General features: G+C 35.7%; 2 protein-coding genes across 2 annotated transcripts; both read right to left on the minus strand.

The window, feature by feature from the left end:
• Positions 1-460: 460 nt before the first annotated feature.
• LOC113499294 (zinc finger protein 878-like) lies at positions 461-6,222 on the minus strand. Its single transcript, XM_026879719.1, has 14 exons — positions 6,061-6,222; positions 5,778-5,952; positions 5,388-5,513; positions 4,969-5,103; positions 4,449-4,829; positions 4,216-4,326; positions 3,726-3,863; positions 3,485-3,615; positions 2,917-3,088; positions 2,354-2,472; positions 1,794-1,947; positions 1,572-1,697; positions 968-1,162; positions 461-652 (listed from the first exon to the last, which is right to left on the minus strand). The coding sequence occupies exons 1-14, from the start codon at positions 6,144-6,146 to the stop codon at positions 497-499; spliced, it is 2,205 nt and encodes a 734-aa protein (XP_026735520.1). The 5' UTR covers positions 6,147-6,222; the 3' UTR covers positions 461-496.
• A 472-nt stretch (positions 6,223-6,694) lies between these two features.
• Positions 6,695-11,840, minus strand: LOC113499314 (fumarylacetoacetase). The gene is made up of 9 exons (XM_026879740.1): positions 11,492-11,840; positions 11,072-11,179; positions 9,963-10,087; positions 9,540-9,680; positions 9,059-9,156; positions 8,543-8,698; positions 7,902-8,108; positions 7,470-7,618; positions 6,695-7,004 (listed from the first exon to the last, which is right to left on the minus strand). Exons 1-9 carry the CDS (start codon positions 11,573-11,575, stop codon positions 6,801-6,803), a joined length of 1,272 nt encoding a protein of 423 aa, XP_026735541.1. The 5' UTR covers positions 11,576-11,840; the 3' UTR covers positions 6,695-6,800.
• Between the last annotated feature and the right edge of the window lie 275 nt (positions 11,841-12,115).

Genomic DNA, 12,115 nt, shown 5'->3' on the forward strand with positions numbered 1-12,115 from the left:
ATATAGTAACAAAAATTTAATAGAAATATGTTGTACATAATAATAATAACTAAAAACCTATTAAATATATAAGGAAAAATAATAATCATATACCTACAATATATATAGTAACATTCTCATAGATAAAAATTATATAATTACAATATAAATAAAATAAAACAACAACTTAATAAATAAAAAAATCTGTGATACATAATCTAAATAAAGCATCCTCCTCTCTCCTACATTGCCGTGCCCTACAGGGTCCATAGTGTACTATACTTATATTATGTAACACCTGTATAACATATGGAGTGCAATAAAATATTGAGTATTGAGTATTGAGTATTGATCATAAAACAATAAACATTAAATATGTTGTAAAATGCTTCACTTGCAATTACAAAATAGTATACTATTCAGTCTCAAATAACATTGTCTTTTTTAAATATAGTTCAGGCATAAAGGAATAATAAGACCCAGTTTTTCACGATTAATTTATTATTTGATGAACAATTTACATATCAGTGTTTTTAATAATTTTGCTTCGTTTCTTCCTCGGCGGATGCGGCAGCTTGTAGTGTACCGTGCGGACATGCAAGTTTACACTTGATGAATATTTAAACTTTTTGCCGCACATCGTGCATTCGTAGGGGGCGATATCAGTATGTACCTATAAAAAGTGATCATATGTTAAAAAAGTAATTTAGTGTTCTATAAATTCAATTTATATATGTATTTAACATGTCTTTTAAGTTCAAAAGGGAAGCGTAAAATTCCTTTTCCTACTCCTCTTATTAACTACTTTGTTCTACAAAAAACTCGGAATTTCATCTCTATAAAAACAATATTCAGAAGTGTATATCAGATTATTTTTATCCATTACTCGAATCAAATAACTTGCCGCAATTTTGTCCAATTCAAGACGAAAACATTTTATTTCATATACCTAGCTACTAATACAAACAACATTTCCTCGTTAACTTACTCTAGAATGCCTGTCCAAGTTGCTACGCAGTTTGAACGCTCGTCCGCAGATGCTACACGAGTACGGCTTGTCGTTACAGTGCGTAGCAGCGTGGCGAGCCAGCGCATACTTATCGTAGAACAGTCGAGGGCAACACGCGCACTGGAGCGTCGGGCTCACGTGACGGAGCTGGTGTAGGCGGAGCTTTGTCGAGTTCTGAATTGAGACAGATAATTTTTAATGTTTATATGCTTTAAAAGTAGTGTATAATCGTTATCTCTGTAAGTTCAAGTTTGTTTCAGTGTCAAATGTCGAACGTCAAATTTCGTCAGCTATGAATGTCCAGTGCCCACAGTTAGATGTGCTACGAACGTCAAGTCCATTATGCTACGCTTGACAAGTTTGCTACGACTGTCAGGTGCACGTTGAACGTATGAATTTCACGACGACATTACTACGTATATCAATCCATATTTGCTACGAACGTCAAATCAACTTTTCTACGATGGCCACATTAACTACGAATGACACATTTGTCAAAAAGACGACCTCATATTTTATAATGTCCTATTTACTACTAATCACCCATGCGGTACATCATATTTGCTACGAAAGGCTCTTATACCTGAAAACCTTTCCCACAAGTATCACACACAGCGGATATGACGGGTCGGTACGTGTATAGCTCTTTGGGATGCTGACGACGCATATGCTGCCAGTGCTTCTTACGACTGCTCACTGCTTCACCACACTGCAATCAACAATTTTGAAAGAGGTCTTGAAACTGCATTCGACCGATTCTTACGAGCTTTAGGAACAATAAATCCATAATCTCCATTTTACTTACAAGTTCGCACTGTGTCGGATAGATGTCGTTCCTGTGGCGCTTGAGGCGAGGATGCTCCGCCCTAGTATGTGTTACCAGATCTCTTAATGAGGAGAAGTCTTTGCCACAGCCGTTGCAAGACATGCTTACAGTTGTATCTGAGGTTAATTGAGAACTGGAAAATAAAATACACTTAAACAAAGTTTTCTTTAAAATATTTTATGGGTTTTAATTCATTTTGTATCTATATAAAGTTTTACAAAGTAAAGAGACTACTTTAATAGAAATTGTGTTTAAATATATCTGTCTCGCGAGCGGCGAGCCATACATTTATGAACATTGCCATTGTTTAACTACTATGTATATTGTCGAAACAGTGAAGTGATTTATTAGAATATTTTTTCAATTAACTGTTTTACTTAATAGGAAGAGACGCCGTCATTTTTACAAGATTTTATTATTTACTTATTACACATAGTTTATAGAAAAGAAAACACGTTGCAATTCCTTGTCTGGTTGTTCAGATATTTTCTCTAATACATTTTTGGACAACTATTAATGAAACTTTTAATAATACATACCATGATTCGGTCTTTATTCTATGTTGACTAGAAGTGAGGGTGTGCAGTCTTTTAGCAGCCTCCGATACGAAAACAATATCGCATTCTTCACATCGGTATTCCTTTGATCTATCTATTTCCTGTAATAACCAACCAAAACTTCATTTAAAAGTGATATTTTGGAATAGTAATTTGAATGTGATACTCAGATTGCAATTTGCATATTGCTTGTTCAAGGCAACACAGGATAATACTCAAAAGTGCAGATTGAAAATGAGATTTTTTTTTCAATCGAGTCGTCCATTACCAGCCAGAAAGAAAGCGCGGGTCAAAACTGACCGATACAATTAACCCCACTAATAAAGTATTTAATAACTTCTTTCCTTTTTCAATGATGTTACGGTTTACTCACGCGTATTTATCGGGATTGCCCGACTAGTTTCAGACCCAACCGGAGTCTTTAATCATGAGCTGTCGCGGCGGGATTGCGAGTCGAAACCGTTACATCACTTAATAATGAAATGAATCAGTATCACGATAGTTATTATAAAAACTTGTGTCCTTATTACAAAAGTTCACCTTACCTCTGCAATGGTCTGTGTTGTACAAGTATTAGTTTTGATTCCCCTGACACGGCCGGCGTGAGCTCGTCGCCGATGCACGCCTAGTGAAGACTCGTGCAGTGAGGTGAAGGGGCAACACGGACAGCGGTACACGTAGCCTGAGTGCCAGCGCTGGTGCTTCTTGGCAACACCACTTAAAAGGAAATGATTGTATAATGTGACTAGATAACCCGGCAAAACGTTTTGAAATAAAACATTACATAGAATAAAAATGAGGGCGATAAAAATTGATTTTGTCCGATTCTCAGAACTACCACCAATATCCACACAAAATTTCACGAGAAACGGTCAAGCTATTTCGGAGCAGTTTAACTACAAACACTGTGACGCGAGAATTACGCCTGACGTAGCATAGATCACTGATATTTAAGTATAGGTCATCAAGCCGTTATTTTATTTATCGTACTGTTCGCTTCAGTCAATCCTGAGAAAAACTATCAGGAACTTAATGGAAACACGAAAGGAAGTCTAAAACTAATCGCTCGCTATAAAGCTAAAGAGAGACCTTGAACAAGAGAAATAAACTTACACATTATTGAATGTCTTAGGACAAGATTTGCAGTAGAATTTCTTGCCGTGAGCTCGTTTCGCATGAGATTTGGCAACCACTATGTTTTTGAAACGAAGCTTACATACTGGGCATTCAGCAGAACCTTGACTCTGAAACAACAGGGGTGTTCCCATAATTAAGCAGAAATAGGCTTTAAGTCCCCAACAATAATGTCTATTTTGTGTTAGAATACATTATACTGAACTTATTTTATACTTACAGGATCATGACTGGCAATATGAATGCGGTGAGAGTTGGCGTTAGCAAATGACTTGAAACAAATGTCACATTTGTAAACAGTCTCACTTGTTATACGCCGTTTTGTACTCTTCTGCCATTCCTTTATTTGTTCTTGTAACTGAAATAAAAAACAATGCTTGGAGAGAAATGTATTTCAAACATTCTAGAATCAAAATTATCAAAACATCGGTTTCACAAATTTAAGAGACCAATCATTCTGCCTTGAAGAACCCTTGTGTTTACTGATCGTAAATTAAAGTATCTTTGATAATTGAACAATAATTTGCTAGAATATTAGAAGGTATTTACAAATGAATAGGTTAATTTTTCTTTAAGTTAGAAATGCTATTTCCAAATTAGTTAATTGCAATGCTTAACATAATCAAAGCCTATAGTGTGATCAACATAATATTCGGTAATATGTATATACATACGTAATTTAAGAAATTATATAATACTCTTATACTCACAGATAGCGTGACGATATCGAAGTATTTTAACATGTCTGTTTCATCAGGCGTCAAACCGTTGATTTTCTTTCTGGGTGTCTTTTTTTTAAAGTGATTCGGGTTGTTTAATTTCTAAAAACAATTCAAATCGTATGTTATTAAGGTTGATATTTGCTTAAACATAATAATTAGCATACTCTTGAAGCGAATTTTAAAATTAGGCCTAACAATTGTAAAAAAAATCACTAACATACTTTCTCCTTCAAAGCTTTTAAGCTTATCTCATCATTAGGATCTTCATCTTTGATTTCAACACTATTTATGATCATTTCTTCATCATCCCCTCTAAACTGATCATCATTTAATTCACTAACATCATCATCCATTACAAATTTCTTTGCTTCTATATCCATATCATTTTTTATATCTTTTATTTGTGTATTTATCAAATGAGATTCTTTTTTTACAAATATATTATCAATATTTTCATTGTTATTTGAATTTACATGACTTGATTGCGCTGTGTTGTCATCTTCATATTTTAAATGGTGATCAGTAGTTAATTTATAAGTATTTAAGGGGCATTTTAACTTTAGTTCTCTTCTATTCTGTTCTTTTATAAGATCCTTGTTTATCTGAAACATATCATAATTATTTATTTTTTATTTATTTATTTATTGCATTACATTAATAAAAGTTTTTTTTTTTTAATTATTTGAATTTTATTTTTATTTTTTTAATTGTTTTGTTAATAATATTATCCCAAATCGTTACCTTTCCATTTCTGTTAAATATATCAAGCAGTGTCGCCTGAGCAACCATACTCTTCTCCACAAGTTTGTAGGCTTTTATGAGGCATGGTGCACATTGATAACACACATAGTTTGGCAGGCCTTCAATGTTATAGTCCTGGAAATAATACAATCTTCAGATCCAAAATCAAAAGTATTCAATTAAATTAACACTTAATTATATCATTATCTTTTTTATGAAATCTTTAATTCCATAATTATGTTTGGCTATGATGAGACCATGAGACTCAGTTTCACTACTGACTATACATCATCTAATGATTAAGGACTTCTGGTCGGAACTAATCAGTTGATCATCCAGTATTTGCAAAAAATGCCATAAATGAATATCAGAATAGAGGTTTAAGTGAATACAAGCAAAGTGTAATGATACAAACTTACACTGAATCCCACAATAGAATCAATGCATGTCTCTAGGTGAGACCCTCGTATGGTGTACAGTTTGACATCAGTAACCAAGCAGATCCTGCAGACTTCCACATCAGAAGCTTCAAAGTTGGAGTTTCGCTGTAAGAAATGACATCTGATTTAATACTACTTGATGCTTGTCATTCAAATTAAGATTTTTTTATGAGTGAATCTGGAAAAGTCTCATTTTTCGAGAGATAAACATGGAGTTTCTATTGAGTAAAATATCAAAATAGTAAACTTCAATTTCAATTTGTACAGGACATTTGAGTCCTTACTTTTTTACAGTAATTGATGTAACTAACAATCGTTTAACTTGCTTTCATAGCTTTCTCAAAGTTTGTACTTATTAATATTACTTACAGGAAGCAGGTTAACAGGAAAAGCATCATCTTTGATTCTAATGCGACTTCCGTCGTAGTTAATATGAGTCAAATTAAAATGAGCGCTGCAGACGCGCGAATAATTCGGAGGCACCCAGTTTGGACGACCTATAGCTCTCAACCATTTTGCTTTTAACTCCGGATTAGAAGGAAAACTAAGAAAGAATAAACGAACACACAGTTAATTAATACTTAAGAGCACTGTATATATTCATTTCAAATAATATTTTATATTTAAAAGTCAAATACTTTTAAATACTTACGCGTGAAACGATAATAAAGTATTCGGGTCTTTCTTTTTGTTGTTGCTATTGTTACCACATCCCTCTACGCAACAATACGATACCATTTTATTTATGAGAGTTTTTTGTTACATTCACATTGATTTTAATGTAAATAAAAATATTAAAAATAAATAAAGGGTACTGTCAAATCTAAAAAAAAAACACAGGCTACGAAATGTCATTCGACTGTCAGTAATTTGTACACCCTGTTACACGTTATACATTTTCGTTTTTTTTTTGTTCAAATTGTGTGAAATTGTATGTGCACAGACCTGTGTGTGTAGTATTTTAAAACTGCATCATTAAGGACTTATTACCGCAGGGTAAATATTTTAAGTCTGTAGTATTTATTTATAATACATCTATTCTTTGGTACTTATTTAGACTGGAAGAATTATTAACTTTTCAAGCATGAGGCATTTCACCAACACACTGCAAGCGAAACCCATAATCATTTCAGAGGACTATGCAAACGACCCGTCGCGTCGTCTTTTGTATTGTCGTCCCGTATCAGTCTAAATATCGTTTTTGAATTTTTGACCGGTAATAGATTAGATTTTCTAAAACCCCTTGACCATAGAATGCACGGAGAGAAATAAATAAACCAACACAAATAATAATAAAACATTTATTAAAGCAAACAAACATCCAAAAAATTGAGTTCTCGATTATACATAAATCGATTACATTCGTTATAACTCTTAAATCGATTTAAAAGATTATTCGCAGAGGGGTTCTACAGGGAGTAGTTTTCCCTCACACTTTCCGAAGCCAATCCTGACTCCGTTGTCGTTGAGGCAGTAGCCGCGGAGGATGATAGTGTCGCCATCTTGAATGAACTTCCGCTCCTCTCCGGATAGCAGGCGAAGGGGTTTGGTTCCCTTCCAGGAGAGCTCTAGCATACTGCCGAACGAGTCTGAGGCCTGGTGGGAAATAAAATTTAGTTTTAAGGAAACTTGGAGATCATCAAATCAGTGAAAATGAATACCATGATAATTTTGTGAGTTTAAACTTAATTAAAATTTAATGTGTTTATTGGACGAGCACATAAGATTGTCAGTAACGAAAGTCGATAAACAAACGCAGATTTACGAAATGCCAATATTGTCGAGCAGGAAGTTTTCACCAGAATTTTGGTTTTAAGCTACTTAGATTTCCTGTTTCAAACCTATGTTATTAAGGAAGAGAAGTGCCCTATAAATCCAATTGTGTTCACGGACTTTTGTTGCTGTGCATCGAAATGTCGAGTCTCTCTGTATTGAGAGACACCAGCTTTTTTTTTTTATTTAAAGAGTAGTTTTGAGCCACATCACAAGGGCTGCTTGAAGTTTGGCACTAGGTTGAACGTCAACCATACGAAAAAAAAGGTCAGTAGTTGGTTATCTTACTTCTCCACTAATAGTGCCGGATCCGAGCAGGTCTCCGGGGCGGATGTTGCAGCCGGTGATGGTCTGCTGCGCGAGCTGCTGCTTCACCGTCCAGTATAAGTAACGGTAGTTGGATCGGCAGATTGTGGTCGCAACGGGGGATTTCTCCGCTGTTGGAATAAAGTTGTTGTAGTCGGGAATCCAAGGAAAGAGTGAGAACTGGATAGCATGGCACCTTCTGAAAGGAGTGGGCATCAAGTCTCCAAGTACGGTTGATTGACAGAACCCCCGGATGGGGGGTGGGGTCATGATGGCGTGTCGGAGTTCCGGGGAGGAGAGAGTTTCGAAGCTCCGTGGAAACGGGAGTAACAGGAATTTGAGGTGGTGATTTAATCTAATATCATATAATTTCTACAAAAAAAAACACCTAAAAACTGTACAAATAAAACTCACATTTCAAATCCACTTCCAACTTGATATCGAAGTTGAAGTTATCCTCGTGGCGCAGGTAGGGGAAGGGCGTGGGGTCCTGTGGGAAGTTGTCCGTGATGTAGGGTCTGAGGGCCTCGATGGTGACGATCCACGGGGAGATGCTGGTGCCCAGGTTCTTAGCGGTGAACGGCCCTAGAGGGATGTACTCCCATTTCTGGATGTCACGAGCTATGGGGGAGATGGTAAATTTAAATAAAATGTAGAATTTAGGAAGATGGTATGTGGTATATGGAGTAGCTGATTTTGAGGTTTTTGTTTTTAACAATTTATTCACTGAGTTCGATCATAATAATGCTGCACTGGCTTTTCATTTAGGAACATTGGTAGCGGGAAGCAGAAGCTCCAATCCATTGGGTTTAATATGACGTTCTCTATTCATATCCTGATTTGCGTGTCTTTGTTTTAAAATAAACAATATTCTTCAGAGAATTTTTAAAAACCTTAACTTCCCATACAAATTTGTCGCAGTTGATCCACATTTATTCTACAAAACATTTCCAGTTTAGAAATTGACTAAAAAAACTTTTTCAAAGCTCACAATATAGATAGCTTACATTCCCGGATCCCATTTCTTTAATGAAACACAATATACTCGTAATTACCGCTCCAATCGTTCATGAGCACAAGTCCAAAGATGTGATCTTCAGCCTCCTTAGCGGTGACCCTCTGTCCGAGGCGGGTGGGGGGGCCGCCCACGAAGGCCGCCATCTCTAGCTCGAAGTCCATCAGGCGAGAGGGGCCGAAGTGGGGAGCGGCGCCTGCATAGTCACAAAAATAATCGGAAACACTTAAGAACAGGCTATGGAATATTTTTAACGATTTTAGCACTGGGAATTGGGAAACACTAAGTAATGCTCGCACACACCTTTATACATCAAATTGAGCATAATTTATTTTTGCTCTTCAGTTATTATAAGACAATTGTTTAAAAGTGAAGTTGCGCACACAATTTTCTAAAGAAATCGAAACAGTTTGAACGAACTCGTTCAGTGCTATGAGTGCATGTGTCTGGAAGATCGGCCATTCCTCCATTGATCCACCTTTAATCAATTCAGCCTATCGCAGGACAGGCCTGATTTCTCGATTATTTCGACTAGTTATAGAATACGAATGTTTACCTTCAACGGGTAAGGTCTGTCCGAGTGGTCTCGTGATCGGCGTGCCTGTTATGACGATGGAACTGCTACGGCCGTGGTAGCCGACTGGCAGCTGCTTCCTGCATGGTAATATGGAGATTATTGCTCTTAAAATACCAACGATCAGAGAAAAGATGAAGACAATATATTGGATTACTGAGCAAGTAACGTATGTTATTAAATGATGTAACGGTTTACTCACGCGTATTTATCCTGGGTGCCCGACTAGTTTCGGACCCAACCGGAGTCCTTAATCATGAGCTCACGATAGTTATTATAAAAAAGTAACGTATGGCCTAAGGTGACGAAAAGTGCAGTTGAAAATAGATAAATTTAAAAGTGCGACAGTTTGCAACAAGACATTTTTTTGCTTTCGAGTTTTGGTGGGGTCAAGCTAAGCGTACCGCGCTGTCATCTGTTCTGTATCCATTATCCTAAATCCACCCTAATAATAAAAACTCACCAGTTGTCGAGAAGAGCGTTATCTTTCCCCCGGAACATGATGCCGACGTTGGTGGCGTGGTGGATGGACGAATAGAAGTCAGTGTAGTCGCCGATATCAGCTGGCAAGTGCATCTGAGCTTCACTCTGTTTTACAAATGCCCTGGAAATGAACGAAACAAGAACTTAAAATTTTAATAATAGATTTTGAGTGCCTTATTTGTAACGACATATTAAATCGGATTTTTGTATCTTGCGTGGAAGTATATAACCACGTTTTTCTGTTATTTGGGGCCACAAACGATTCGGAGGCCAAACTTTTTATATGAAACACTTTGTCTGAAAATACGATACAATATAGGCCTGTGGTCTCGAGGGTTGCGACCAGTAAAATAGGTTTTGCCTGAAGAATATCCTATGAATTTAAAATTTGTCCAATAGCTACCTTTGCCTTAGATCACTGTCATTCTGCAGGGTAGGGTTGGACGCGTCCAGAAGCTTTTGCAGAGTGCTTCTTGCCTCCAACCAGTGTGGCCGTGTGAGCCCCATGAATGGGTTGAGTTTTTCTTCCTGGAAGAATAATTTAGACCGAAATTGAGAGTGTATGAAATGAAAACGAAAAAGAATGAGGAGTATCGCTTTCCTAGAAAAGTGGAATAAAGTCTACTATGACATTAAAAGCAGTAATGAAACTCAGGTCAAACTTAGATTATTTTATGACTTCAATCTTTCATTTAAAAAAAAAAACAGTAATAGTATACCAAAAACATAGTTTATATATATATATTTTTTCTATTTACTTAAAAATATTTTAGCAATCCACTAATTTAAGTGTTTAAGTACCCAAGCAAGTACTTTATTTTGCGCACAATTCTTGATTTGCGTCTAATCCGACCTATTTCACAATATCGCATATCAAATACCTGTTTGTAACAAACAAGAAATCTATTTAAATACATAACTTGTTGACTTAACTTGCAGCGTATTTTATTGGCGTGTTTTACGGAAGTGTTTGGCACTGTCGCTGTTTTATGCTTTAATTATAAGTTGGAGGTGTGTCTCGACGGTCTGTGAGTGTGTATCGGCTATTTAATAAAATGGATGAAAGTGTATACATTGTTTTTTTCATGGAATAAAATTGTGTGTTAATTTTTTCTTACATTATTAAGAAGCCAACCCCTAAACTAGTTAGGTTCATGATATCTTTACAAACTAGTTTCTGACACATTTAGATATTGTTAATCTGGTCCATCAGTAGAACGGTTCTTTTCCAATTATATAGTTAATAAACCTTTTATTTCTGGCTAAATTAAGTTTTAATCCAAAGTGGTAAGGTTTAATTTTGCAGATATTCTTAGCCACTCATACAACCTACCCTTTAGGTATATACTTTATGGCAAGCATATTTTTTATATCATCATTCTCAACCAAATCTACTATAAATACTACCGGTTACAAATCATAGAAAAACTTGATTGATTAATCAAATCCGCCTTCTAAGTCCACAAATTAATTATACATGGAAGGAAAATTATTTATAGATAGACGGCTTACCTTAAAAACATTTTGCTTGGACTTCAACAGGGGTCCTTCAAACAGGTGTGAGATGACGTGCAGGTCCAAAATCCACTCGCCGATTGCTACTCCTATATGCTTCTCCACCTATATACATAATCCTTATATAGATATTGGCACATAACAAATATTCTATTGATAACACGATAAAATGTTAAAACCCTTCCAAATTGAAAAGGTATCAGACTTCACATGTTGACTGCTTCAGTAAGTACTTCTCAATTTGGTATTATCACCAACATGCAATGTCAAAAGGAATCTAATGACAGCGGTCTATAGTCCAGCAAATTTAAATGTTACAATACTTAAATTCTATTGTTTAGAAAATAGAGACTAATATCGTTTGGCAGGTAATACTTAAGTCAAAGCAAAAATTGTAATAACAAAACCTGTACTTACATTTTTGGGTGACGTGAAGACTCCATACGGCAAATTTTCAATAGGAAAGTCGGTATCAGGAGAATATTCAATAAAGGACTTCATTTTGATGCGTGTTCGTGTGACGGGAGGCGGGCGGAATGTGTTTTGAATACCGACTAGTGTTGTAGCTTTAAAAGTTGTTATGGAAATGTAATGAGCCGGTTTTGTCGCCGGTCGGGCGATCTAGCGGCGCCGATGGACTTACTCAAGGTCGAGTTCACTGGGTCTTTAAAAAACGGTTTAAATACAAAGAAAGTGTAAGTTACATGTCACGTAACGAATATATTATGACGATTTTAGGTTATGAAATAAGCGAATAAGTGTTGATAACAAAGAAAGGTCATAAGATGAGACGAATGATATGAGAACATCGTATGATAGTGTAAAACCTGTTTGTTTTAGATAAATGAGATGGAAATATAAATTAATTTATTCACTTAACTACGAAAATGATTCTTAGATAATTTTACGTGGCGGTTCTGTTTATATGCAACCTTAAATTTTTGCCAATTAGCGGCTTGAAAGTGGACGGAAGTACAAAATAAAAGGCTGTTTGGTTTTATTCTAAAATAAGAGATTGATTAATATTAAACCCTGTTGTGT

This window comes from Trichoplusia ni, chromosome 1, assembly GCF_003590095.1.
Source record: "Trichoplusia ni isolate ovarian cell line Hi5 chromosome 1, tn1, whole genome shotgun sequence".
Taxonomy (NCBI): Eukaryota; Metazoa; Arthropoda; class Insecta; order Lepidoptera; family Noctuidae; genus Trichoplusia; species Trichoplusia ni.

Bases quoted from the DNA above. Each gene is read 5' to 3' on its own strand.
- LOC113499294 (XM_026879719.1), bottom strand. From the start codon at position 6,146: ATGGTATCGTATTGTTGCGTAGAGGGATGTGGTAACAATAGCAACAAC. The intron at 2,473-2,916 runs GTAAGGTGAACT...TGGTTATTACAG, and splicing joins CAACACAGACCATTGCAGAG to GAAATAGATAGATCAAAGGA. The intron at 653-967 runs GTAAGTTAACGA...CACTTTTTATAG, and splicing joins ACTTGGACAGGCATTCTAGA to GTACATACTGATATCGCCCC.
- LOC113499314 (XM_026879740.1), bottom strand. From the start codon at position 11,575: ATGAAGTCCTTTATTGAATATTCTCCTGATACCGACTTTCCTATTGAA. The intron at 11,180-11,491 runs GTAAGTACAGGT...TTATGTATATAG, and splicing joins TCTTCACGTCACCCAAAAAT to GTGGAGAAGCATATAGGAGT. The intron at 7,005-7,469 runs GTAAGATAACCA...ATTTCCCACCAG, and splicing joins CCGGCACTATTAGTGGAGAA to GCCTCAGACTCGTTCGGCAG.